This window comes from Eurosta solidaginis, chromosome 4 (assembly GCF_040869045.1).
Source record: "Eurosta solidaginis isolate ZX-2024a chromosome 4, ASM4086904v1, whole genome shotgun sequence".
Taxonomy (NCBI): domain Eukaryota; kingdom Metazoa; phylum Arthropoda; class Insecta; order Diptera; family Tephritidae; genus Eurosta; species Eurosta solidaginis.
In genome coordinates this window covers 262291626-262319205 of record NC_090322.1, presented here as the reverse complement: position 1 = coordinate 262319205, position 27580 = coordinate 262291626, and the positions used below count along the sequence as shown (strand labels likewise).

The window sequence follows — 27580 nt, the reverse complement described above, 5'->3', positions numbered from 1 at the left end:
CCAACTCCAAGTCTTGTCATTCTTCCACTCATATCTACCTCCACCTCTCCTTTTTCCGCTCTTTCGCCTGTTGCTTAGAGCGCAGCATTTCACTCTCCATCTCGGGTAGCATCATGATTTTATTCCAAACTGAAATATGTACATAAAACCCTTGTAGCATAACAACCAAGCACACAACTATTCTATTAGAAATTTGTTTAACCGCAAATTATATTTTCAAAAGTCTCTATTCATTCAACAACAACAACAACCTAAATTACAAATACTACTTTTATATAGTTTTTTTTTTTTTTTTTTTGTGGAACATTTTATTTAGAACATGTTTTGGCTACAATTTTATAATAGTAGGTTAGTTTTTAGTGTAATGTCATTTGTGACATATGCAACCGACTCTTCACTGCTGTGTTGGACTAAATGTAGCTCAGCTAATGCCACTAGTTAGTTGGTGGACTGCATCAAACAGGAGATTCATATAATGGAAAAAGTGAATAAAACCTCAGCTGCGCAGAAGTTATGATTTACACACCGGAAGATGTATGCATGATCTACCGCGGTCTCTGATGTATGTGAGAATATAATCTAGTACAGATGCAAGCGTATAAATTTGTCTGAATGCTTTTTTAACTAAAAGTTGTTTGATTTTTGTCGCACACGGAACTCCTCTGGCTGGAAAAGAAAAGAGTTAATACATACTAAAAATATTGAAATTTTTACAAGCGAACATTCGCGCTTATACATATAACAAGAGGAATAAAAAGGAATTTTGAACAGCACTTTTCGGGTCAGAGTAAATTAGACGGTTTTCTCAGCAGTACTTTTCTTAAATATTTCATTTTCATATAACAAATTAACTTTAAGACATATAATATATAACTTTTACCTTAAATCTTATACTTTATAACTTAGACTACATCAAGATCCGTTGTGATAACACATAATAATAAAACTTAAACAGTCACTGCACAGTGGTAGTAAACTAATGAACCCAGCTAATAATGCTTTTACTAATTTCTTGCAAAATTGGATAGTCAAGCATTAGGTGATTCGGAGGCTTCACTCTACCAGAAGTGAGAAGTTGCATTATTATCCATTATATTGAGACGTACCGCAAGATCTTCTACTGGATCTTCAAAGCCGCAACCACGAAAAATAAATTAGTTTTAGCGATCCCGCGCAAGTCCACTATATACGTTTCCAAGAGATTTAGTCACCCTCCAAGTGGCCATTAAAGGCAATGGCAAGCGAAGTAAAACACTACCACAACCTATCGATCTCACCATAAACGCGCTCAAATCTATGACTTCCACTTTACTTTCCAAGTAAATGTTAACTTACGTACCTGAAGTAGGATTGGGTAGAATCAAATATATAAATATAAATGTTTTGATAGTCCTTTACTGGATATAGCTCCGCTACGTTAAGGGACTGGTGAAAGTCGATATTTAAAACCTTGGCGAAGCTCTCGCCCAAAACAATATTCACGTTTCGGGCAAGCCCGTACACAGAGCAAGAAAAAGTTCGTCTGACCTCCAATAAAACACGTCCCAGTTACAGCTTCAAAGGACATACATAATCTTCAGAAAACAGGAGATATCGGTAATTAAAGAACAAGATATCGTTAAGAATAGCTCAACCCAAATCCGAACTACCATTTTCCTTTAAACTCTAATTGAAAGATCCGCAATTACCGCCGTAAATACGGTCGATTCAGCACACCTGATATATGCAAAGAGTCCCTCATCTACATAAATTATAAAAAAAAAGAAATAACCTCGACTCTCGTGTTAGCTTCCGAGCTCATACCGATGCAGAAGTGCGCATTCACATCCACGCCAACAATCAGCCTGACTTCTCTCCGCTTTCAAACTAAATTCCTGACTGGCTCAATCTTTACTAGTATACGCTAGAATTTTCTACTCAAACGTCTCTGCGCCGATTCCACAATCCCAAGGACAGTGCTTTTTTTCAGCAGCATATTCCTCGAATTTAGGAAGGCTTTTTTTCAGCTGCATATGTCTCGACTTTAGGAAGGCGTGCTGTTACGTCACTAGCACCCAGCATGGCACTTATTATTCTGGAAGCAGGAGCCGGCCTTGGACACTTGTATCATTCGAGGATTATTGGCCCATTGATATTCTACTCCCACACAAATCATTGAAATTACATAAACGAATTTATTTCAATGTATGCATTCTAATTGCATAAAAACTGAATTTCTATATTGACAATTTTTCATTTACTCACAATAATGTTGCAGCTACTTAACAAACCTTTAATTTTCTTGATTTTTTTACCCTGAGTGCTTGCTGAATAAGTTATTGATGCTGATACGATTATCACAATAAATAAAAGCTGAATAAAAGCAATTTGTGGCTGGGAAAAATGTAGGTGGTCCCACGAGAAGATGCACAAAAGCAAAAATTGCAAAACACATCAAAACAAAAAAATATCCATACAAATACTCATCAATGTACCAACATATGTAAGTTTGAATGTATGTCTTCATTACCGACACCGATAAAATGCTTCAGAGAATAAACCGTACACATATATGAAAACATTCGTGACTGTGTGTTTTTGTGTACGTACCTTTGCCTGTTCTAAAGGGAAACATAGCGGTTGAAGTGATAAACACCGCGCCAGTTAACGCAGACACACAAACCCGGAAATAACGTGCATCGAACCACATGCCACCAGCAGTAAGCAAAGTAAGTGATACACGTGAGTAAGCATTAGACAACAGCAAAAGCAACAAAAACATATGCAAACAATGCAAGTTTCGCAAATATTTCGACGATAACTTCAAATCTTGGCAGCTAAGTTGTTTGAGGGCCAAAAATTGCACCAGCAATCAGCGAAAAATCTTCTAAAAGCTATCGCTTCATGGCAGACACAATGATTTCATTTTTTGTATTCTTGCGTGTATTTATGTGTTTAACTTTGATGGCGCAATCGTTATTCTGAAAGTGTAAATCTTTTGCGAAATCTGCGTCAGATTTTTCAAATAAAGCTGTACCTTTATTGCGGAAAGTATGTGCGGTATCAATTTCAAATGTCCGCCTGTAGATATGCAATACAAATTCGTTTTTCTTGGAATCTTAGCTTATCGTCGTATTATAATAAGACAGAAGTCTATATAAGGCGAGTTTGAAGCCGAACTTCTAACTAAAGTTGTACTGTCTTATTCTAAAATTGTCTTCTTAAAAATACACATATATAACTTCTTATGTGCACATACCGTGCGAATGTAATGCCTTTGAAGTTTCCAATACATCAAATAAAGTTTAGTTAAGCTAAATAAGATTCTGCGGCATTGCATGCCCTGCAATCAAATCAACTAGTTTTACACTAACTCACAAGTCGTATGAGTTGCAAGCCAACCGATTTTTTTGTTGTAAATTGTAACACAAAATTGTAGAATTATGCATTAGACATTCAAAAAAGAGGCGTGAGTGCCAAGTGCTTGTTATGTTCGATGAACGTCTAGGTGTACATCTAGAAAACTAATGTTTTTAAATCATCTTGAGCTCGCATAGGGGTTGAAATTAAAATACAAAGAGGTAACTTTGCCAGCAACAAGTAATTTTGGGCTTTTTCTTATAATTAACAAGCGATACTTATAAGTAAGAACTGTCGACGAGTTACTTGCTTGTTATCGCCGAGTCTTCAGCTTCGTATAACGATACGATAACAAACCGATGATTGGTCGATAACAAATTGGTAACACGACGATAACAAGTTCATAAAACCCCGATAGCAAATCTATAAATTTTTGATCACAAATCAATAACTTTTTATAATTAATCGACAATTTCTCCATTGAAAATCGATAATTTTTCGTTAAAAAATCTATAAAATGTCTTTAAATTTACACTCATATATTAATACATTTTCACTTACATGTATATCGATAATTTTCAATAAAAATCGAAAACATAATAATTGAATATTCAATTATTAAGGTGTTAAGCTCATGAATTTTTAACAATAAGTAAAAATCGAGTAATTTTTCTTTAATAAATCAACAAATTTTTCTATAAAAAGGCTATAACTTTTGTATAACTTATCATAAAATGTTTTAAAAATAATCGATAGTTTTTTGATAGTAAATCGATGAATTTCCGTCAACTTTTGGGAAATAAATTAATATATTTTACAATTCGTTAACTTTTTGATAACATATCGATAACTTATCGATTGATTATTCACCACTTTTCGCTAATAAATAGATAACTCTTTGCTAACAAACCCACAACTCGCAGGTAAAATATCGATTACTTATCAGTAACATCTGCAATCGGTAGAAAGTTTTTAACACTTGGTTAACTATCGATATTACAGCAATAACTCGTCAAGAAAAAAGGATAACACTCCAATATCCCATCTATAACAAGCCCATAACTCGTTGATAGCAACCCGTTCGCACTTCGATAACAAATTGATAAGATGATGTACGGTTTCTGTTCTTAGCTTTCTTTCACGGCGATGTCCGATTATCGACATTGTTGTTAAGAATACTGCCCAGTTTTATGCTGCCCCTCCACCTGTTCCATTTTCTGTAAATTTGGGTCTTTCCCTTTTATATATCAACGACTTCTTTTTCTACCATCGTTAATTTCCATTAATTGATTTTCTGCTTAGCTTGGCTGGTATCAGCTTTCAGTGTTCCAACTTTTATACATCAAAAATTTCTTTTGAACTTTTGATTTAAGACTTCGAGATAGTTTCAAATCTGACAATTAAATAAAAGCGTTGGGCATGTGTGATTTTTAAAAACGTGAGGCGTAGTATAATCTGATTAAGGTTCAGTTGGTCTTACTTATACATATATGAAAATATGATTTGTAATGGTATGAGCGGTTGACTATAAGAAACATAATAACTGAACTTTCAATTATTATAAGCCGGTGTTAAGCTCAGGAGTTCTTAAATATTGTAACGAATTTTGTGCAATTCCTCTTATTTGCAAGCTTCTACTAACATTCGAATCACTAAACTGTTGAATAAATAACTCCACTATTCAATAATACAAAATGGCCTTTATTAGACTACTTGAAAGTACTTCACAATAACACTTATACTTCGCAAGTGATAGCTTGCTTAAAGCAAAACTGATTATCGTGCCTCTGCTATTGCTGCTTTTTATACTCTTCGATTTCCTCGTTCCATACTTCAAGGCCTTTCCAGAATTTACTTAGTTACTGCTATAAAATTATAACTACAGATGCACGTGTATAGCTTCTCATATGCGCGTGTATATGTGAGTGACACTTCCACAGATAATTGCCTACTTTTGGGAGCATCTCAGACAAGATATATGCATGTGTTTGTGCGTCTCTTCTCAGCTGCGTGTACGTACATATGTGTAGACATAATGATTGATTCGTTTATGTAGATGCAAGTGACTGCCTGTTTTATTGTTGTTGTGGCTTCATTTGCTTAGCATCAAACTAGTGATGTGAGTATCACTTAGTGTCACTAATATTCGTCACAATATTAAGGAAAACTATTAAGCTAGGTTGCACACGATTCGAGATATTTGTTCCACTCGTGGCCCTTATGCCCTTATGGGAAAATTCAAAAACTCTATAAATCCACCTCGTGGAAATACAGCTTGAATGCATTGCTAAATATTAACAGGATAATATTACGACAAGAGGCTTACTAATAAATCTTAATAAGTATATTGGATAGTTTGCTAATTAAAGTGTCCAACAAATGCCATTAGGATAAGTTTTAAAGAGAATGTACATTTTAGGCACTCTTCGTCGCCAATACATAGAGTTTTACAAATCTTTCCGATATTTTTTAGAGTCATCGGAAATCTTGCGGTTCTTGACGCTATTCAGCCGAACGTGACCTTGCTATTCGTATTAACTCTGGTTTCTTCAAATAATTTTTATAATTTCGATCAGAAATTCTAGTAGCAAACTATTATTTTGACTCACTAGTTTGATGTCTCTTGACATGGTATGTATAGTATGCGACACAACAAAACACTCAGCAGCAGCCATCCCTATATGTATGTATGTATTTACTACAAATAAAACAAATTCTCACACCGTGCAAGTTAAAGCATACCCAGCTGGAAATGGGTAACTGCCAAGAACTAGCGGTAGTTCACTTCTCTGAAGAGGATCTTGTGATAATCAGACCGTCTTGGGCGACGTGACATAAAGTCAATGAATATAACTCTTAGGTCAAACATCTTTGTTTGGTGAATTTCGAAATCTCTTTATTACTTTCATTTTATTTCTGAGCAGTCGCATGGGCAAAGCAGTACAAAATGAGAATTTAAAAGCCTCGAGGATACAACCCGCACTAAAGAAAAACCCCAATTTATATAATTTAGCATATTTATATTATTACTAGAGCAGCGAACACAAAAATAGCAGTGACAATTTTTTTTATTTTCTTCAATTAAATGTTTTATTTTTTTGCAAAATATCTCTATGAATATTGTAATTTAAACTATGCAAAACAATATCAAAAACGTTTTCGAAAAAATCGTAAATTCGAGAAAAAAAACTTACACCTTTTTATTTGGAGGTCGTTTAATTTTTTTTTTAAGTTTTTAATTCTTGTAGCCCATTTAATGAGAGTCTAACGAAGTACAGGTTTTTAAAAAATGTTTTTGCGTTTTGACAAATTTTTTTCCAAAGGGTGCTTCAGATGTTCTTCCATACATTGCATACTGATTGTGACCTGGGCTAGATCCCCACCATACACTTGCTTTTCAGCACGAACTAGCTCATAATTTGTGGGTGGGTTTCAGTTTCTTCAGCCCAAGCAACAACTGCAATGAAGAAAAAAACCGCACCTACAGGTGACACCGTAGCAATCGCTCCACCATCGTAGCATTTGACTAGCCACCGCTAACTTTGATCATCAACCCCTTCCTAAGCGTCTTTGTTCGTCCCCTTCATTCCCCGAACAAGTCTAGGTTCGCCTCCTTTCTTTGAGTTCAGCCAATTCGCCCTTCCTCAAACTTTTGTCAACCTAGGCCCTTGTGGCTGGCTCCTTAAATTCCATGCACCCCATATTCATGTGTCACTCCCCACTCCCTCCCCATGTCATGCCGTCCATCAGATTTGGAAAACGATTCAACACACACAACTTTAGTAATTAACACTTTGATAAATTCATTAATTATTACATAGCAAAACGATTCGATATTATATTTCGATCCGCGTGACATTCATCTCTACTTATTTCCTAAAACCTTAAAATCTACCTTAGGATGTCCCAATTTATAATCTTGAATACGAGATCAGACATTTGTAATTACTTGAAAGAAGACCCTGCTAACGCCCCTCTTAGTGTGAGACACATGAATCCAGCATCACCATGATGTCACCAAATCTTGACTTTTACTATCAGATGTAGGTAAGTATCAGAAGTAAGTAAGTAGGTCCCCGCTTCAGTAGAACGTCTAATGGCGCTCTGGTTGAGCCTACAAGTAACAGCAAGTTAGTGGATCTCTTAAATTTTCAACGCTTTGATAACACAGAACTTGTTTTCGTGGTTAAAAGCAATCGAAAAGCTATCGATGCTCACTATTCCCCTACATATCAATCCGCACGGACGTGTCTAGTAAGTTTTACCACAGCCAACGTTTGAGCTTTAAGTTGAGGGAATACGAAAGCAAAAAGGATAATGCCTTGCGTTGGGACATTTTTTGCGAGCACGATACAAATCGTGGAAAAGTTGAGATTCATGACAACATTCAGCTTTTTGTAGCTAGCAAAATAGAGAGTTCGCTTACATACTGGGAATGCACCAAAAAGACTGGCTGCGGACCGAGTTGCATACAACGCTTTAGTAAAGCAACCCACTGATCGCAGATCGTAATATCTGCATACAGTATTTTCAACGTTGTAGGAAAATTTAAAGACCTGAAGCTTGCACTTTGTTAGACTCAAGCTGATAGGGCTACAAAACTGCATACCCAAAAAAATTCAAAAAACTTCAAATAAAAAGTTCGAAGTTTTTCAAATTTTTGAGTTGCTGCTGAAAGTTTCTATACTCGCAATATTTTACTAATATGATGTTGGATAAGGATTCAGCAAGAACTACATATGCCGGGAAAAACATTCATCTTCTGCCAGAGTAGCGCTTTCGTATTTGCATATATTTCAATCTATGAGCCAACATTGTAAAATAAGTGGCTGGAGATTTCTTAAACACAGCCTTTCTATAGACGACCCATTTTACAACAGGGCGTTTTCCAACGCACACATACTAATATTTATGTACGTTTATTGTACGCATACATTTTGCGAAAAAAAAAGCAGAATGTCATGTAAAAGTTTTAATCACCAAACCAAATTGTTGGTGCCACTTTACACTTACCGCGACCGCTACGTTCACCCTTTTCGAATAACTCGATGCTGGGGAAAGCGAGTCGCTTTTAAGCTATTTGTGCTATATATGCGGTCTCTGCGATTCTGGGTGCACATGCTTTTAACTGATGTTCAACGTTGTATAAAATTAATTTACTTATAAAATTTACATTTTGATTGGTTTCCAACACCAAAAAGCCAAGAAAACTTTAAGAGAAAAAAACTGAAATCATTAAAATTCCATGTAAAATTGAGATATCCAAAGCGCGTGTTCGTTTGGGCTTAATCTTGTTTTGTTTTGAGTTTTATTTTGCGCCCGTATCCAAATTGCCATTACATAAGGTAGTTTTTATACTCAGCTGAGCAGAGCTCACAGAGTATATTAATTTTGTTTGCATAACGGTACTCCGAAATGGCATAAACTAATCGAGATAGATATAGACTTCTTTATATCAAAATGATATGGGCGAAAAAAGAAATTCATTTAGCAATGTCCGTCCGTCCGTCCGTCAGTTCGTCCGTCAGTTCGTCCGTCCGTTAACAGGATAACTTGAGTAAATTTTGAGGTATCTTGATGAAGGTTAGTATGTAGGTTCCTGGGTACTCTATCAGATCGCTATTTAAAATGAACGAAATCGCACTATAACCACGCCCACTTTTTCGATATCGAAAATTTCGAAAATCCGAAAAGTGCGATAATTCATTACGAAAGAAGGATAGAGCGATGAAACTTGGTAGGTGGGTTGACCTTATGACGCAGAATATAAAGTTAATAAAATTTTGGACAATAGGCGCGGCACCGCCCACTTTTAAAACAAGGTAATTTAAAAGTTTTGCAAGCTGTAATTGGGCATTCGTTGAAGATATCATGATACAATATGGCAGCAACGTTACTTCTATTACTATATATGTAACAAATAAAAATTAGCAAAATCGGGTGACGAACACGCCCACTTTTCAAAAAGAGTTTGTTTAAGTCAAATTTTAACAAAAAATTTAATACCTTTACAGTATATAAGTAAATTATGTCAACATTCAAATCCAGTAATGATATGGTGCAACAAAATATAAAAATAGAAAAAAAATTTCAGAATGGGCGTGGCTTCGCCCTTTTTATTTAATTTGTCTAAAATATTTTTAATACCATAATTCGAACAAAAATTTACCAATCCTTTTGAAATTTGGTAGGGGCATAGATTTTATGACGTTAACTGTTTTCTGTGAAAATGGCCGAAATCGGTTGAAGCCACGCCCAGTGTCCCGCTCGGCCGTTAACACGATAACTTGAGCAAAAACCGATATATCTTTATTAAGCTTCGTTCACTTACTTATCTGAACTCACTTTATCTTGGTATAAAAAATGGCCGAAATCCGACTATGACCACGCCCACTTTTCGATATCGGATATTACGAAAAATTAAAAAAATGCTATAATTCTATACCAAATATGAAAAAAATGAAACATGGTAATTGTTCGTGCTATTACATATATAACTAAATTAGCGGTACCCGATAGATGATGTTCTGGGTCACCCTGGTCCACATTCTGGTCGATATCTCGAAAACGCCTTCATATATACAACTAAGGGCCACTCCCTTTTAAAATACTCATTAACATCTTTCATTTGATACCCATATTGTACAAACACATTCTCGAGTCACCCCTGGTCCACCTTTATGCCAATATCACGAAAAGGCGGTCACCTATATAACTACCACCACTCCCTTTTAAAATACTCATTAACATCTTTCATTTGATACCCATTTCATACAAACACATTCCAGGGTTACCCTAGGTTCATTTTCCGACACGGTAATTTTCCCTTATTTTGTCTCCAAAGCTCTCAGCTGAGTATATAATGTTCGGTTACACCCGAACTTAGCCTTCCTTACTTGTTATTTATGTACTTTGGTTTTTATGTTAATGCGTTTACAAAGAATGAATATTCATCAGTTAACAGCATCCGTCACCAGTCGAATTTACGCTACCTTTTTCTCTTTCACAACTTTTGCTGTTATTTTATGTTCTATTATGTTCCACTTTATTCGTTGTATGCTGCATATATTTAGATCAGATTTATAATTTGTTGTTGTGCGGAAATATGCATAAAGTGAATTAAATGGCTGACCCGATTTAATAGAATTTTAAGTAACATATTGCACTGTGCACCTTTTTGCACAAACATACATACATACGTACATATCAATGCAAAAGGCAGTAAGTTTAGGATAATTCCAGATGAGTCGCAAAGGAACATGCGAATAGAGCCACTTTTGATCTTTTTGCATGGGTTTGAGTGATCCATTATGTTTGAGCATATCCGACAGGTACTCTTTTTACCCCTAGGGTACAGTCGTACAGATCTTCTTCACCATCTATCATCGTTCATTGGCGCTTAACCGCCTAAGCTATATTGGCCGTTTCATAGCAAATCACGCCAGTGAACCCTGTTCCGCGATAACTGACGTTAACTTGGAGCGTGAGCGTAACTTTCGTACCCTATTCCCGTAAGGGAGTTCTTACCGATTTTAGAGTTTTTTCAACCTTTAATACAAAATTCCAAAATTTTTTTGGAAAGGACTTTTTTAAAAATAAAAATAAAACAAATACTATTATATCGTTCCTGTGGCCACCGTGTTGTGATGGTAGCATGCTCCGAGTACAATACCGATGATCCTGGGTTCACGCCCCGGGCAAACAACATCAAAATTTTAGAAATAAGTTTTTTCAATTAGAAGAATATATTTCTAAGCTGTGTCACTCCTAGGCAGTGTTAGGCAAGCTTCTGCGTGTGTTTCTGCCATGAAAAGCTTCTCAGTGAAAACTCATCTGCCATGCAGATGCCGTGCGGGGTCGGCATTAAGCAAGTAGGGCCCGTCCCGTTCAATTTGTAGGAAATTTTAAAAGGAGCACGACGCAAGTTGTAAGAGAAGCTCGGCCTTAAACTGTTCGGAGGTTATTGCGCCTTACATATATATATATATGCTATATTGTTCTAGTATTTAAGGGTCTGTATAGGGCTCCGCGTTTTTCTTAAATAATTAATTTCAATTGCATTTAAGTTTATTTTATTTTACCCATTTCTCTGCCTTTTTTAATTTTTTCTTAAAATTATCTGCATATATTTACAATTGACCTGTCCCAACTTTACCCAAAACAACTTAAGGGGATCCATTATATAAACAAAAGAGATCAGTCGCAGACTGCTCCCTTGAAAAAAGTAACAACATTTGCTTACGACTGATTCAACTAAACGATAGAGAGTTTTGAAAGAGTAATAAAATACAATGTCCACTGCTGTCAAACAAATTCAGCAAATTTAGGTCCACTATAGACACACAGGTGCTTGATGTTACTTATGTAAAATCTCATTCGTTTATTTGTGAGCATTTTTATTCCCCAAAGTAATTTCGGTCTTAAAGTCATTATATGTAGGTTCTAAAGAAAAGTCCGATTTCTTTACGTATGTCTTTTAGCGTTCGTCCTATTTTCAAATTCGCAAGCACTATGCTTAGTCCCAGTTCAATCCGTCTACATGATGCGCCCATTTTCTTTCAATACGCTTTGCATACAGAGTATTGATTGCACACAGAGTATTGATTGGATAACGGTTGGTTGTACAGGTATAAAGGAATCGAAATAGATATGGACTTACATATATCAAAATCATCAGTATCGAAAAAAAATTTTATTGAGCCATGTCCGTCCGACCGTCTGTCCATTAACACGATAACTTGAGTAAATTTTGAGTTATCTTGATGAAATTTGGTATGTAGATTCCCGGGCACTCATATCAGATCGCTATTTAAAACGAACGAAATCGGACTACAACCAACCCCACTTTTTCGATATCGAAAATTTCGAAAAACAGAAAAAGTGGGATAATTCATTACCAAAAACGGATAAAGCGATCAAACTTGGTAGGTGGGTTCACCTTATGACGCAAAATAGAAAATTAGTAAAATTTTGGAAAACGGGCGTGGCACCGCCCACTTTTAAAAGAAGGTAATTTAAAAGTTTTGCAAGCTGTACTTTGGCAGTCGTTGAAGATATCTTGATGAAATTTGGCAGGAACGTTACCCCTATTACTATATGTGAGCCAAATAAAAATCAGCAAAATGGGATGACGAACACGCCCACTTTTTAAAAAAGATTTTTTAAAACTCAAATTTTAACAAAAAATTTAATATGCTTACAGAATATAAGTAAACTATGTCAAAATTCAACTCCAGTAATGACATGATGCAACAAAATACAAAAATAAAGGAACATTTCAAAATGGGCGTGGCTCCGCCCTTTTTCATTTAATTTGTCTAGTATACTTTTAATACCATAAGTCGAACAAAAGTTTACCAATCCTCGTGAAATTTCGTAGTGACATATATTTTATGACGATAGCTGTTTTCTGTGAAAATGGGTGAAATCGGTTGAAGCCACGCCCAGTTTTTTATACACAGTCGACCGCCTGTCCTTCCATTTGGTAGCTAACACGATAGCTTGAGCAAAAATCGATATATCTTTACTAAACTGAGTTCACGTACTTACCTGAACTCACTTTATCTTGGTATAAAAAATTGCCGAAATCCGACTATGACACGCCCACTTTTTCGATATCGAAAATTACGAAAAATGAAAAAAAATGCCATAGTTCTATACCAGATATGAAAAATGGGATGAAACATGGTAAATGGATTGGTTTATTGACGCAAAATATAACTTTAGAGAAAAACTTTGTAAAATGGGTGTGACACCTACCATACTAAGTAGAAGAAAATGAAAAAGTTTTGCAGGGCGAAATCAAAAGCCCTTGGAATCTTGGCAGGAATACTGTTCGTGGTATTACATATATAAATAAATTAGCGGTACCCAACAGATGATGTTTTGGGTCACCCTGGTCCACATTTTGGTCGATATCTCGAAAACGCCTTCACATATACAACTAAGGCCCACTCCCTTTTAAAACCCTCATTAGTACCTTTAATTTGATACCTATATCGTACAAACGAATTCTGGAGTCACTCCTGGTCCACTTTATGGCGTTATCTCGAAAATGCGTCCACCTTTAAAACTAAGGCCGACTCCCTTTTAGAACACCAATTAGCACCTTTCATTTGATACCCATATCTTCCAAACGCATTCTAAAGTCACCCCTGGTCCACCTCTATGGCGATATCCCGAAATGGCTTCCACCTATAGAACTAAGGCCCACTCCCTGTTAAAATATTCATTAGCACCTTCCATTTGATACCCATATCGTACAAACGCATTCTAGAGTCACCCCTGGTCCACCTTTATGGCGATATACCGAAATGGCGTCCACCTATAGAACTATGGCCAACTCCCTTTTAAAATACCCTTTAATACCTACCCATGTCATATAAACACATTCCAGGGTTACCATAGGTTGATTTTCCTACAAGGTAATTTCCCCTTTTTTTGTCTCCAACGCTCTCAGCGGAGTATGTAATGTTCGGTTACACCCAAACTTAGGCTTCGTTATTTGTTTTTTTTTTTTTTTTATTCGCGTAGAATTTTTTTCCTCATTTATTTTCATTCCATTTGCAATAGTTGTCGTTTAATTTTCATCGCATATTCGTTTAGATTTCGTCTGAGGTTTGTATTTGTCTATATTATGTTCCGTTTGCTTCTTGATTAGGCTGCATTGGCTTTATTTTGCTTTTCTTTACATTTCTTTTAGTTTCAATTCTCTCCCCTTTTCGAAGCTGTTCCGTTTTATTTCGCTTATTCCTTTAACTTTTTTTTTTCTTTTTCTTTCATCTTCGTTTTTTCCGTCACTTAGTCAATGCTCGTTCTGTTTCCTTTGTTCACTTACCGATCTAGTTCATTATACCTTTCAGGAACATGAAATGGTATATTAACTTTGGTCCGATGTTTGTAACGTTGAGAAATATAGAAGATAGACTCACCATTAAGTATACCGAATTGATCAGGGCGACGATCTGAGTTGATATAGCCATGTCCGTCTGTCCGTCCGTCAGTCTGTCTGTGTGAACGCAAACTAGTCCCTAAAATTTTGAATCCCAATGAAATTTGCCACAAGGATGTATTTTTGTATTATATTAGACATTTGTCGGATCCGGTAGGATGGGACCATTAAAACATATATCTCCCATACAATTGATCGTTCAGATAAGACGATTTTGGTCATTCCTGCCGCAATTTAGAAAGTATAAACGTGAAACTCGGTGATATATATATTAGTATATCATAAAAGATTTCCTGAAAAAATCACTTTGATCGGAGCTATATGTATATAGTATATACCTATCCCATACAACCGGACGTTCAGATAGAAAGATTTTTGGCAATTTCTCCCTTAATTTCCAATATAAAAACGTGAAACTCGGTGATATTTATTCTAATATATCACAGAAGATTCCCTGTAAAAACATTTCGATCGGAGCTATATATAATATATATCCCATACAACCGATCGTTCAGATAAGGGGGTTTCTTGCCATTTTTTTATATTTATCTTAAAATCGTTTAGGTATGTACATCTGTTCACTATATATTTCTTATCTTATACAGCGCATTATTTGGAGATTACGAATGGGATAAGATTATTGTTCAGCCCCATTCATTAAAGGTATGAATCGGCATATCCGAAGACAGGCCGGTCCTTACTTGTTTTGTTTTCAGTTTATTTCATTCACACCTCCATCTCACACGTTTCCATTTCATTGCGCTTTTTCTGTGGCTTGTTTTATTCAGTTTTTGTTCAGTTATATTTATATTTTCGTTCCTATTTTCTTTCCGTATTCCTTCTTCGCTTCTGTGTATTTTCACATCGTTTCCCTTTCTTTCTATTCTCCTATCGATATCACTTGGACTTTTCCTTCGTCTTCGTTTTCTTTGTGTGTTTACCCATCCTGTAAAAAAATGTAAATATGTTATTAGGTATAAACAATGTCCAAGCTATAAGATATAACATATCCGGTATTAGGTATAAGGTATAAAGTATAATTTATAAAGTCTAACTTGTAAGGTATATGGTGTAAGGTTTAAGGTGCAGGATACAAGGCGAAAGTAAAACGACGTTTTTCAAAGACTGCTTCCAAAATCTACTCAAGCGTCGTTATATGCAAATATTTTTGAGCAAATTTTTCATGTAGAACTAATAAATTTGTGCTGTAGTTAGAGCCTCGGTTTAGGTATGTAGATTGCGAAATAGAAATAAAAACTAGTAATCTTTACTAGTAATGCACTACTTTTAATTTAGTAAAACATCTAAACATATGGATTGCCGTGTATGGTCATTGTACACGGCAACCCATATATAATTTTATAACCGAGAAAAGGTTTTGGCAGGATCAAAGAAGTTTTTTCCAGCAACTGTTCGAAATAACCAAAAACTTTTAATTGAGTTTAGTGAGAATAAAGAAATAGTGTGTAGGTGCTCCATGCCAAAAAAATGGTGTAAACTTAAAATTATGTTTAGTAGTTGGTTGTACTAGCGCAGCATAGAATGGCATATTAATTTAGTTTGCATGTATTTGGTACAAAAGCTACCGCAAAAGCAACACACTTTCCTCAAAATGTGCTTACAACGCGAAAAAGCAGAGAGATATTTTTGCAATTTGCAAATGAGACGCTGCACCAAAAACTAAACTAATTGAAGTTGCGTGTAAATAGTTACAAAAAAAAATAATAAAAATTTGAAAAATTGTTTGAGCGTAAACCAGCGTAAACGTTATACTTAAGATATTACATGCATGCAACTAGAGAGATGCCTGTATAAAGTAATTAGAAATTCGAGGTTATTTTAGAAACTAATTAAATGTATGTGGTTTGGTTAGACTTAATTTCAGTGAAGGTTATGAAATTATTTTGAATACGATTAGCTCTCTTATGTATAAATCCTGTATTAACTCTCAATGTTGCCAATTTTTGGTATAAGAGGACAAAACAAAAATTATTTGTGAGTCTTTATAGCTTAAATTTAAGCCCTGTGCAACACTCTTTAGCCATTTCCAATCTTACAAAAAATGTATATGTAATAATATTCACCTTAGTATAATCGATTTGTTGTCTTAATTGAATACAGCTATCTATGAAAAAGAAAAATTATCGTCATTAATTTTCTCTGATGAAATTTTGTGGAAAGAAGAACAACAGATGCAATCGTCACTTCCATAAAACAGAGCACTGGCTATGGTATGCATGAAGCAAAATTAAGATATTATCTGTAGATGGTTTTGAGAATATCTAATAGGAAAACGCGTTCTTATAACAACTGGATAATTTGAAAAAATTTTATTATATTTCTGTGGGGTCATTGCACTTAAATTTGATATAAAATTATCTTCATAGAAGGCGTGGGTGAAACAAAATCTTACGTGATATGAATTTAAATATGTATGAAACCATTTACAGTTTTACTTTGCTTTATTTATGTTGGTCTTATGAGATATGTACGTTTTTATTTGAATATTTTTTGGCACCAACACCGTCGGCATAATTTCTGGAAGAAGGTATGAGCTAAATTGCTTGCTATTGCTTTATGTTCAGCGATGCCACTCAAAGTGTAAAATAAAAAATTAAAAATAAAACAATCGTAATTTAAAAAAAAATATTGTACTCACTATTAAATTCCTAACTTCTTATGATAAAAACAAACAATTTAAAATGAAATATTTCTATAGAGATAATATACTTTTTTGTGCCCCTACACCTCTTCTCATATAAAAGCCACTTCTTCAAACACCTAACGTTAAACCAAAACTGCGCACATTGCATGCTAATCAGCAGTTAATCAACTTATTGCCACAGTACATGTAAAATACACACTCTCTTGCAAGTGTCAAATATGCAGAAGGGACAAACAAGAAGTCACATTAATTCAAAGAAGAATATAATTGAACGTTTATTATATAAACATTGCTTAGTTGCTTAAAAACATGAAATAAGGTAGTTGATAAAAATTAACATGATCACTTGTATACTTCTTATATCTGACTTTATTATAAATAAACAAATATCACACATCAATTAGTTTCAGCGCACATGCGCAAAGCACTCAAATGCCGGCAAGTACTCAAGTACTCATTTTTTAACTCACGCTCACTAACCAGTTCGCCGGTAATAAACCCGGCTTATAAGCTCACTGAGTGTTAATTGCCAACACTCAAGCTCTGGAAAAGCTTAGATTTACAATTTCTTTAACACTTCTTATTATTTCTTTGAAGACAACCACGTTCAGTTGACGGTTAACTTTTGTACGGGCAAGACCGTGGTGTGGTAACAGTGGTGGGAGTCAGTGCAGTTTATAAGAAGAGAAGAGAGCGAGAAAACATTTTTGCTTTAAGTAGATGAGATTTAAGTAAAAGTTTTATTCAAGCGAGCGCTTGAAAATAGTTTGAGAAAAAAATTCATATCATAGTTAAAAAAATAATTATAAAAAAAATTTACAAAATGCGTGAGCATTCTGTGGACTTTTTAATAGTGATATCACTGCTGGCCCTTTCCTCCATTGCAATTGGTAAGTCGAACGAATGAAAATAAAGAAATATTGCGTACGTGGAAGAAAAATAGATTTATGTGCATACCCGAGAAAATTAATTATACTCTTGATAAAGGCTCCCCTCCAAAAGCGTGCTCCGTGAATTGTTTGACAGCATTGGGTTTGGCAATTAAATAAAATTAAATAAATTAAAAAATATAAAGTAAAATTAAATTAAATTAAATTAAATTAAAATAAATTTAATTAAATTAAATTAAATTAAATTAAATATAATTAATTAAATTAAATTAAATTGAAATAAAATAAAATAGAAAACAAGAAAAAAACGGAAATAAAATAAAATAAAATATACAATGCAATAGAGCTAAACAAAATTATAAGAAATATTTAACAAAATTCAAATTAATTCAATTAAAAAAATAATAAAATAAAATAAACTTTAATAAAATAAAAAATTAAAAATTAGCAAAATTTAAATTAAATAGTTAAATTGAATTTAATTTAATATAAAAATTAATAAATCAAAATGAATTGAATTAAGTATAATAAAATTGAAAAAAAAAACAAAAAAAAAGACAAAGTAAAATAGAATAAAAATAAATAAAATAAAAGAAAACTAAATTAAATTAAATTAAATCAAACAAAGGAAATTAATTTAAATAAAATAAAATAGAATAAAATAAAATAAAATAAAATAAAATAAAATAAAATGAAATAAAATAAAATAAAACAAAATAAAATAGAATAAAATAAAGTAAAATAAAATAAAATAAAATAAAATAAAATGAAATGAAATAAAATGAAATGAAATAAAATAAAATAACATAAACTAAAATAAGAATAAAATAATATAATATAAAATGTACTTAAATTAAGTAAAGAAATAAAATTAAAAACAAAAATGAAATACATATGTACATAAGTTAAATAAATAAAACAAATTGAAGTAAAAAACCTAAAATAAAATAAAATAAGAATAAATTAAAATAAAATAATATAAAACTAAATTTAATATATTAAAATAAAGTAAAACAAAACCAAAAAAATATTAAAAATTAACTCTTAATAAACAAAAATAAAATAAATCAAAATGAAACAAACACAATTAAATAAGAATAATATCAAATAAAACAAAATAAAATAAAATTAAGTAAAATAAAATCAAATAAAATAAAATAAAATAAATTAAACTAAAATAAAATAAAATAAAATAAAAGAAAATAAAATGAAATGAAATGAAATGAATTAAAAAAAAAATTAAATTAAATTAAATAAATTAACATAAGGTAAAATAAGAATAAAATAATATAATATAAAATGTATTTAAATTAAGTAAAGAAACAAAATTAAAAACAAAAATGAAATACATAAGTAAAATAAATGAAACAAATCGAAATAAAAACCCTGAAATAAAATAAAATACAATAAGAATAAATTAAAATAAAATAGTATAAAACTAAATTTAATATATTAAAAAAAAAATTTTAATAAAACTAAAAAAATATTGAAAATTAACTTTTAATAAACAAAAATAAAATAAACCAAAATGAAACAAACATGGCGGCCACCGTGGTGTGATGGTAGCGTGCTCCGCCTATCACACCGTATGCCCTGGGTTCAACTCCCGGGCAAAGCAACATCAAAATTTTAGAAATAAGATTTTTCAATTAGAAGAAAATTTTTCTAAGCGGGGTCGCCCCTCGGTAGTGTCTGGCAAGCGCTCCGATTGTATTTCTGCCATGAAAAGCTCTCAGTGAAAACTCATCTGCCTTGCAGATGCCGTTCGGAGTCGGCATAAAACATGTAGGTCCCGTCCGGCCAATTTGTAGGGAAAAATCAAGAGGAGCACGACGCAAATTGGAAGAGAAGCTCGGCCTTATATCTCTTCGGAGGTTATCGCGCCTTACATTTATTTTTTTTTTATAATATTAAATAAATCAAAATAAAATAATATAAAAAATTAAATAAAATTAAAATAAAATAAAATCAACTAAATTATATCAAATTAAATTAAATTAAACTCTAAATAAAATAAAATAAAATAAAATTAAATTAAATTAAACTAAATTAAATAATATAAAAAATATATAAAATTAAATAGTAATAAAGCAGCCTAAAATAAACTAACATAAAAACACAAAAAATATAGTTTGTTTAATTTAAATAAATGATAAAATAATTAAATAAAAATATTTTAAGTTAAACGGTTTTATTGGAGACAATACTTACATGAAGTAAAAATAATGCTAAAACTAGAAAATAATTAGGTAGGTCCTAGGTACTAGTCATCACACATCTAATTAATCTAGGGTGGTGATCAGACAATTAAATAAAAGCGTTGGGCGCGTGAAATTTTTAAAAATGTGAGGCGTAGCATAACCTGATTAAGGTTCAGTTTGTCTTATATATAACTATCAGTAGATATTTGACGCGTCCAATGCTTTTATCTAATTGTCTGATCAACGCCCTAAATTAATTAGATGTGTGATGACTAGTACCTAGGACCTATCTAATTATTTTCTAGCTTTTAGTATTATTATTACTTCATGTATGTATTGTCTTCAATAAAACCGTTTAACTTAAAAAATTTTTTTAATTATTTTATTTTCAAGTTCTTAGTCTTTATTTAATGCCTACTATTTCTCATTATATTTAGTTCATTTAGAGACTCATTATTACAAGGACTCTTTCTTGACACTTTGTTACAATCTAAGTCCTCAATACATAATCCTTCCAAAGACTTTACTCGACTCTGTGCCACGTATCCTTGTCCCTCCTCCAACTCCAAAATATTTTGATGTCACTTCTACCGGACTGTGTGTAATATTTTTTCCAAATAAGGGCAAAATCGTATGTATTATGTTTTCCAAATATGAGCCAAATCGGACCACAAATACGATTTTTATGAATATCTCGATCCTTACGCCACCTACCGGCGTTTTTTTTTTTTCTTATTATTGCATTGTCATCTGGTTCTGAACTATATTCCAAATTTCAAACTTGTAGCTTATCGGAAAGTTACTTAAATTTCAATTACAAAATTCGTGCCAGCCAACTAGCCTGTCAAGTCAAGCTAAATGAAACCGTTTAAAAATATACTAATATCATGAAATGAAGTAAAAAGTATAAATAAAATAAATAAAAAATCGAATTAATATCAACTGAATTAGCATTAACGGAGCTAACACGAATAAAACTAAATAGAACTTGTTTAAATTTGAAACTTATTAACTTAAAGTAAAAATAAATTTATTAATCAAGAGCCTAAAGTAAAATAAATTTAAAAGCCTATTTCTAATTTATTTTCTTATCTAAGCTTGCATTGAGTAAATATGTATCCAATTTATAATTTTATATCAAAAAATATATTTCTGTTTTTTTAATGAAATGTTAATTAGTGAATGTTTGAGTATATTATTGAACGAGTTCCGCATGCATGGAATGCAATAAATTGTCTACGTTGCCTTTTCTCATAATTTTCTTCACTTTGTTTGTAGTTTTTTTTATACTCAGTTGAGCAGAGCTCACAGAGTATATTAACTTTGATTGGATAACGGTTGGTTGTACAGGTATAAAGGAATCGAGATAGATATAGACTTCCATATACCAAAATCATCAGTATCGAAAAAAAATTTGATTGGCCATGTCCGTCCGTCCGTCCGTCCGTCTGCCCGTTAACACGATAACTTGAGTAAATTTTGAGGTATCTTGATGAAATTTGGTATGTAGATTCCAAGGAACTCATCTCAGATCGCTATTTAAAATGAACGATATCGGACTATAACCACGCCCACTTTTTCGATATCGAAAATTTCGAAAAACCGAAAAAATGCGATAAATCATTGGCAAAGGCGGTTAAAGCGATGAAACTTCGTAGATGGGTTGATGTTATGACGCAGAATAGAAAATTAGTAAGAATTTGGACAATGGGCGTGGCACCGCCCACTTTTACAAGAAGGTAATTTAAAAGTTTTGCAAGCTATAATTTGGCAGTCGTTGAAGATATCATGATGAAATTTGGCAGGAACGTTACTACTATTACTATATATGTGCAAAATAAAAATTAGCAAAATTGGATGAAGAACACGCCAACTTTTTAAAAAAAAAATTTTTTTTAATTCAAATTTTAACAAAAAATTTAATATCTTTACTGTATATAAGTAAATTAAGTCAAAATTCAACTCCAGTAATGATATGATGCAACAAAATACAAAAATAAAAGAAAATTTCAAAATGGGCGTGGCTCCGCCCATTTTCATTTAGTTTTCTAGAATACTTTTAATGCCAAAAGTCGAACAAAAATTTACCAATCCTTCTCAAATTTGGTAGGGGCATAGATTCTATGACGGTAACTGTTCTCTGTGAAAATGGGCGAAATCGGTGGAAGCCACTCCCAGTTTTTATACACAGTCCACCGTCTGTCCTTCCGCTCGGCCGTTAACACAATAACTTGAGCAAAAACCGATATATCTTTACTAAACTTAGCCCACGTACTTATCTGAACTCACTTTATATTGGTATAAAAAATGGCCGAAATCCGACCATAACCACGCCCACTTTATCGATATCGAAAATTACGAAAAATGAAAAAATTGCCATAATTCTATACCAAATACGAAAAAAGGGATGAAACATGGTAACTGGATTGGTTTATTGACGCAAAATATAACTTTGGAAAAAACTTTGTAAAATGGGTGTGACACCTACCATATTAAGTAGAAGAAAATGAAAAAGTTCTACAAGGCGAAATCAATAGCCCTTGGAATCTTGGCAGGAATACTGTTAGTGGTATTATATATATAAATAAATTAGCAGTACCCGACAGATGATTTTCTGGATCACCTGGTCCACATTTTGGTCGATATCGCGAGAACGCCTTCACATATATATCTAAGGGCCACTCGCTTTTAAAACCCTCATTAATACCTTTAATTTGATATCCATATCGTACAAACACATTCTAGAGTCACCCCTGGCCCACCCTAAAGGCGATATCTCGAAAAGGCGTCCACCTATAGACCTAACGTCCACTCTCTCTTAAAATGCTCAGTAACACCTTTCGTTTGATACCCATATCGTACAAACATTCTAGAGTCACCCCTGGCCCACCCTAATTGCGATATCTCGAAAAGGCGTTCAAATATAGACCTAATGCCCACTCCCTCTTAAAATGCTCAGTAACACCTTTCGTTTGATACCCATATCGTACAAACATTCTAGAGTCACCCCTGGCCCACCCCAATGGCGATATCTCGAAAAGGCGTCCACTTGTAGACCTAATGCCCACTCCCCACATGCTCAGTAACACCTTCCGTTTGATACCCATATCGTACAAGCATTCTAGAGTCACCCTTGGTCCACCTTTATGGCGATATCTCGAAAAGGCGTCCACCTATAGAACTAAGGATTACTCCCTTTTAAAACACTCATTACCACCTTTCATTTGATACCCATATCGTACAAACACATTCTAGAGTCACCCTGGCCCAACCTAATGGCGATATCTCGAAAAGGCGTCCACCTATAGACCTAATGCCCACTCCATCTTAAAATGCTCAGTAACACCTTTCGTTTGATACCCATATCGTACAAACATTCTAGAGTCACCCTTGGTTCACTTTTATGGCGATATCTCGAAAAGGCGTTCACCTATAGAACTAAGGATTACTCCCTTTTAAAATACCCATTACCACCTTTCATTTTATACCCATATCGTACAAACACATTCTAGAGCCACCCCTGGCCCACCCTAATGGCGATATCTCGAAAAGGCGTCCACCTATAGACCTAATGCCCACTCTCTCTTAAAATGCTCAGTAACACCTTTCGTTTGATACACATATCGTAAAAATATTCTAGAGTCACCCCTGGCCCACCCTAATGGCGATATCTCGAAAAGGCGTCCACCTATAGACCTAATGCCCACTCCCTCTTAAAATGCTCAGTAACACCTTTCGTTTGATACCCATATCGTACAAACATTCTAAAGTCACCCCTGGCCCACCCTAATGGCGATATCTCGAAAAGGCGTCCACCTATAGACCTAACGTCCACTCCCTCTTAAAATGCTCAGTAACACCTTTCGTTTGATACCCATATCGTACAAACATTCTAAAGTCACCCCTGGCCCACCCTAATGGCGATATCTCGAAAAGGCGTCCACCTATAGACCTAACGTCCACTCTCTCTTAAAATGCTCAGTAACACCTTTCGTTTGATACCCATATCGTACAAACATTCTAGAGTCACCCCTGGCCCACCCTAATTGCGATATCTCGAAAAGGCGTTCAATTATAGACCTAATGCCCACTCCCTCTTAAAATGCTCAGTAACACCTTTCGTTTGATACCCATATCGTACAAACATTCTAGAGTCACCCCTGGCCCACCCTAATGGCGATATCTCGAAAAGGCGTCCACCTGTAGACCTAATGCCCACTCCCCAAATGCTCAGTAACGCCTTTCGTTTGATACCCATATCGTACAAGTATTCTAGAGTCACCCTTGGTCCACCTTTATGGCGATATCTCGAAAAGGCGTCCACCTATAGAACTAAGGATTACTCCCTTTTAAAATACCCATTACCACCTTTCATTTTATACCCATATCGTACAAACACATTCTAGAGCCACCCCTGGCCCACTCTAATGGCGATATCTCGAAAAGGCGTCCACCTATAGACCTAATGCCCACTCTCTCTTAAAATGCTCAGTAACACCTTTCGTTTGATACACATATCGTAAAAATATTCTAGAGTCACCCCTGGCCCACCCTAATGGCGATATCTCGAAAAGGCGTCCACCTATAGACCTAATGCCCACTCCCTCTTAAAATGCTCAGTAACACCTTTCGTTTGATACCCATATCGTACAAACACATTCTAGAGTCACCCCTGGTCCACCCTAATGACGATATCTCGAAAAGGCGTCCACCTATAGACCTCAGTAACACCTTTCATTTGATACCCATATCGTACAAACATTCTAAAGTCACCCTTGGTCCATCTTTATGGCGATATCTCGAAAAGGCGTCCACCTATAGAACTAAGGATTACTCCCTTTTAAAATACTCATTACCAGCTTTCATTTGATACCCATATCGTACAAACACATTCTAGAGTCACCCCTGGCCCACCCTAATGGCGATATCTCGAAAAGGCGTCCACCTATAGACCTAATGCCCACTCCCTCTTAAAATGCTCAGTAACACCTTTCGTTTGATACCCATATCGTACAAACATTCCAGAGTCACCCCTGGCCCACCCTAATGGCGATATCTCGAAAAGGCGTCCACCTATAGACCTAATGCTCACTCCCTCTTAAAATGCTCATTAACACTTTTCGTTTGATACCCATATCGTACAAACATTCTAGAGTCACCCCTGGCCCACCCTAATGGCGATATCTCGAAAAGGCGTCCACCTATAGACCTAATGACCACTCCCTCTTAAAATGCTCAGTAACACCTTTCATTTGATTCCCATATCGAACAAACACATTCTAGAGACACCCCTGGTCCACATTTATGGCGATATCTCGAAACGGTGTCCACCTATGGAACTAAGGATCACTCCTTTTCAAAATACTCATTAACAGCTTTCATTTGATACCCATATCGTACAAACACATTCTAGAGTCACCCCTGGTCCACCTTAATGGCGATATCTCGAAAAGGCCCACTCCCTCTTAAAATGCTCAGTAACACCTTTCATTTGATACCCATATCGTACAAACAAATTCTAGAGTCAGCCCTGGTCCACCTTTATGGCGATATCCCTAAATGCCGTCCATCCATAGAACTATGGCCTACTCTCTCTTAAAATATTCTTTAATACCTTCCATTTGATACACATGTCATACAACCACATTACAGGGTTACCCTAGGTTCATTTTACTACATGGTGATTTTCCTTATTTTGTCTCCATAGCTCTCAACTGAGTATGTAATGTTCGGTTACACCCGAACTTAGCCTTCCTTACTTGTTTTTATTGATTATAATTTTTTTCACCGCTTCACGTCGACAACTGTTTTACGTTGTTATATAGAAACATTACACATGTGGCGGCTTTAAGGCTACCACCAGCGCCTACAACAACAATAACAACACTCACTTATCAACGGTTGCTATGAAGTAACGCGAGAAGTAGCGAATATTCATCAGCTCTTTGTTTGAAGCCAGTATGTTGTGTGACTGGTATTTCTTGTTTTCTTTTTATTATTTTTTTATTTGTCGTCACATTACGATTGCCACAATTTTATGTTTTTTTTTCTTTTATTCGCCTCTCCTTGCAATTAAATATTTAATACAGAGTTGTGTTAATGTAGCATTGCCGCCTTGTGTGCAAGCAGACATTCACGCTTGTACAATTTTATTGAATCTTTCTCTTGTTAAAAATATCGAACTTGCAGAGTTGATTGATATTGGTCTATTTTTATCTTGGCTGTATGGCGCATGTGTACACAATTGTGACTATATTTGCGCTATTTTGAGCTCAAATCAGTGTTGCCAGAAAAAAATTTCTTTGGGCTAGAATCTAGAAAAAAAGGGCTAGGAGGAGCTAAATTTCTTCACGAAAATCCAAAACGAGCTAAAAGTATATATGACCCGGGCTATGACCCGGTGGCTTATGACTTAAAAAAGAAATTGCGAGAAACAGCTGTTAAAGATAAAAAAGCATTTCTTCAGTTTCTTAGTAGTTTTCTGTTTTTTTTTTTTTTTTTTTTTTTTGAGTCATAAGCCACCTTTTCATCGGCCGGGTCACAAATGTTTATTTTTCAATGTAAGTTTTCACATTTATTTCAAATCAAACCTTTACAAAGTTATAAAAAAGGTACAGTAAACTAACAAAAAAAATAAATAAATAGGTAAAAGATAGGTACATTAATAATACTGTTTTTATAGTTAATTTTATATTTTTTTTAATTAGAAAAAGACGTGTTTTTTTCAACTTTTGTTTTGCCATTTGGCGCTAAGGTATCGTTAAAAAGTAAGAAGTATTTTTCACACTACTACATTGACGGCACGGCTAAGGTTCCTATTTTTTCCAATTTTTTTATTCAATTTTTAACGTCCTACGGGTGTACGAAACACCATAAAAATACACGTGTGCGATATTCAAGTTTATGTTGGTACGAGATTTTTTTTTGTGTTCCTTAATTTTAAGAAAACGGTCTTTATTTCAAAGTCATGACAGCATTTATTCAGCCGTTTAAGACCACTTCTTATTATAAGAAGTGAATTCAACATAACTAAGCTCACTTTGTATGTTTGTTTAATGGTGTGTTCAGTTTGTACTTATATTTAAGAATTCATGAGCTTAACACCGGCACACAAAATTGCCTGATGATGATACCGTTGGTGGTTTTCTAAATGGTTACATCGCAATATGCCAGTAAATGTTTCTTTCTTTTCAATTTCTCTTAGAAAACATAATAATTGAAATTCAATTATTATAAGCCGGTGTAAAGCTCATGAATTCTTAAATATAAGTATAAACTGAACACACTATTAAACAAACATACATAAATATGTAAAACTGAGCCCGAGTTTACAAAGCTTCTCATTCGCAACGAAGAAGAACTTTACAAAAACAAATCTACATGGCACACAAACTAATATAGAGACAAAATGTCTCAATTGTGTTGTTAGTGTAGAAATGAGAAAAACTGAATTAAGCATGAAAACAAATACCAGCAGGATAGCTTAGTGGTTAAAGGCAACTGCAGTTTCACCATGTGATTCACGGTTCGAATC

General features: G+C 34.1%; 1 protein-coding gene and 1 long non-coding RNA gene across 3 annotated transcripts in view; one reads left to right on the top strand and one right to left on the bottom strand.

Annotated features, from left to right (window-relative positions):
* Positions 1–279: 279 nt before the first annotated feature.
* LOC137251395 (uncharacterized) lies at positions 280–26229 on the bottom strand. 2 transcript variants are annotated; one of them, XR_010953241.1, is made up of 3 exons: positions 25938–26204; positions 15023–15236; positions 280–666 (listed from the first exon to the last, which is right to left on the bottom strand). It is a non-coding gene; the product is annotated as an uncharacterized lncRNA (long non-coding RNA). The 2 variants fall into 2 exon arrangements; XR_010953240.1 differs by lacking the exon at positions 280–666 and having other exon boundaries at positions 15130–15236; positions 25938–26229.
* The window catches only part of Cda4 (chitin deacetylase Cda4), a 196635-nt gene continuing 186616 nt past the window's right edge, over positions 17562–27580 (top strand). Inside the window, exon 1 of the mRNA XM_067785879.1 lies at positions 17562–17845. Coding sequence (XP_067641980.1) covers positions 17779–17845 — 67 coding nt within the window. The 5' untranslated portion in view covers positions 17562–17778. The remainder of the gene's footprint in view (positions 17846–27580) is intronic.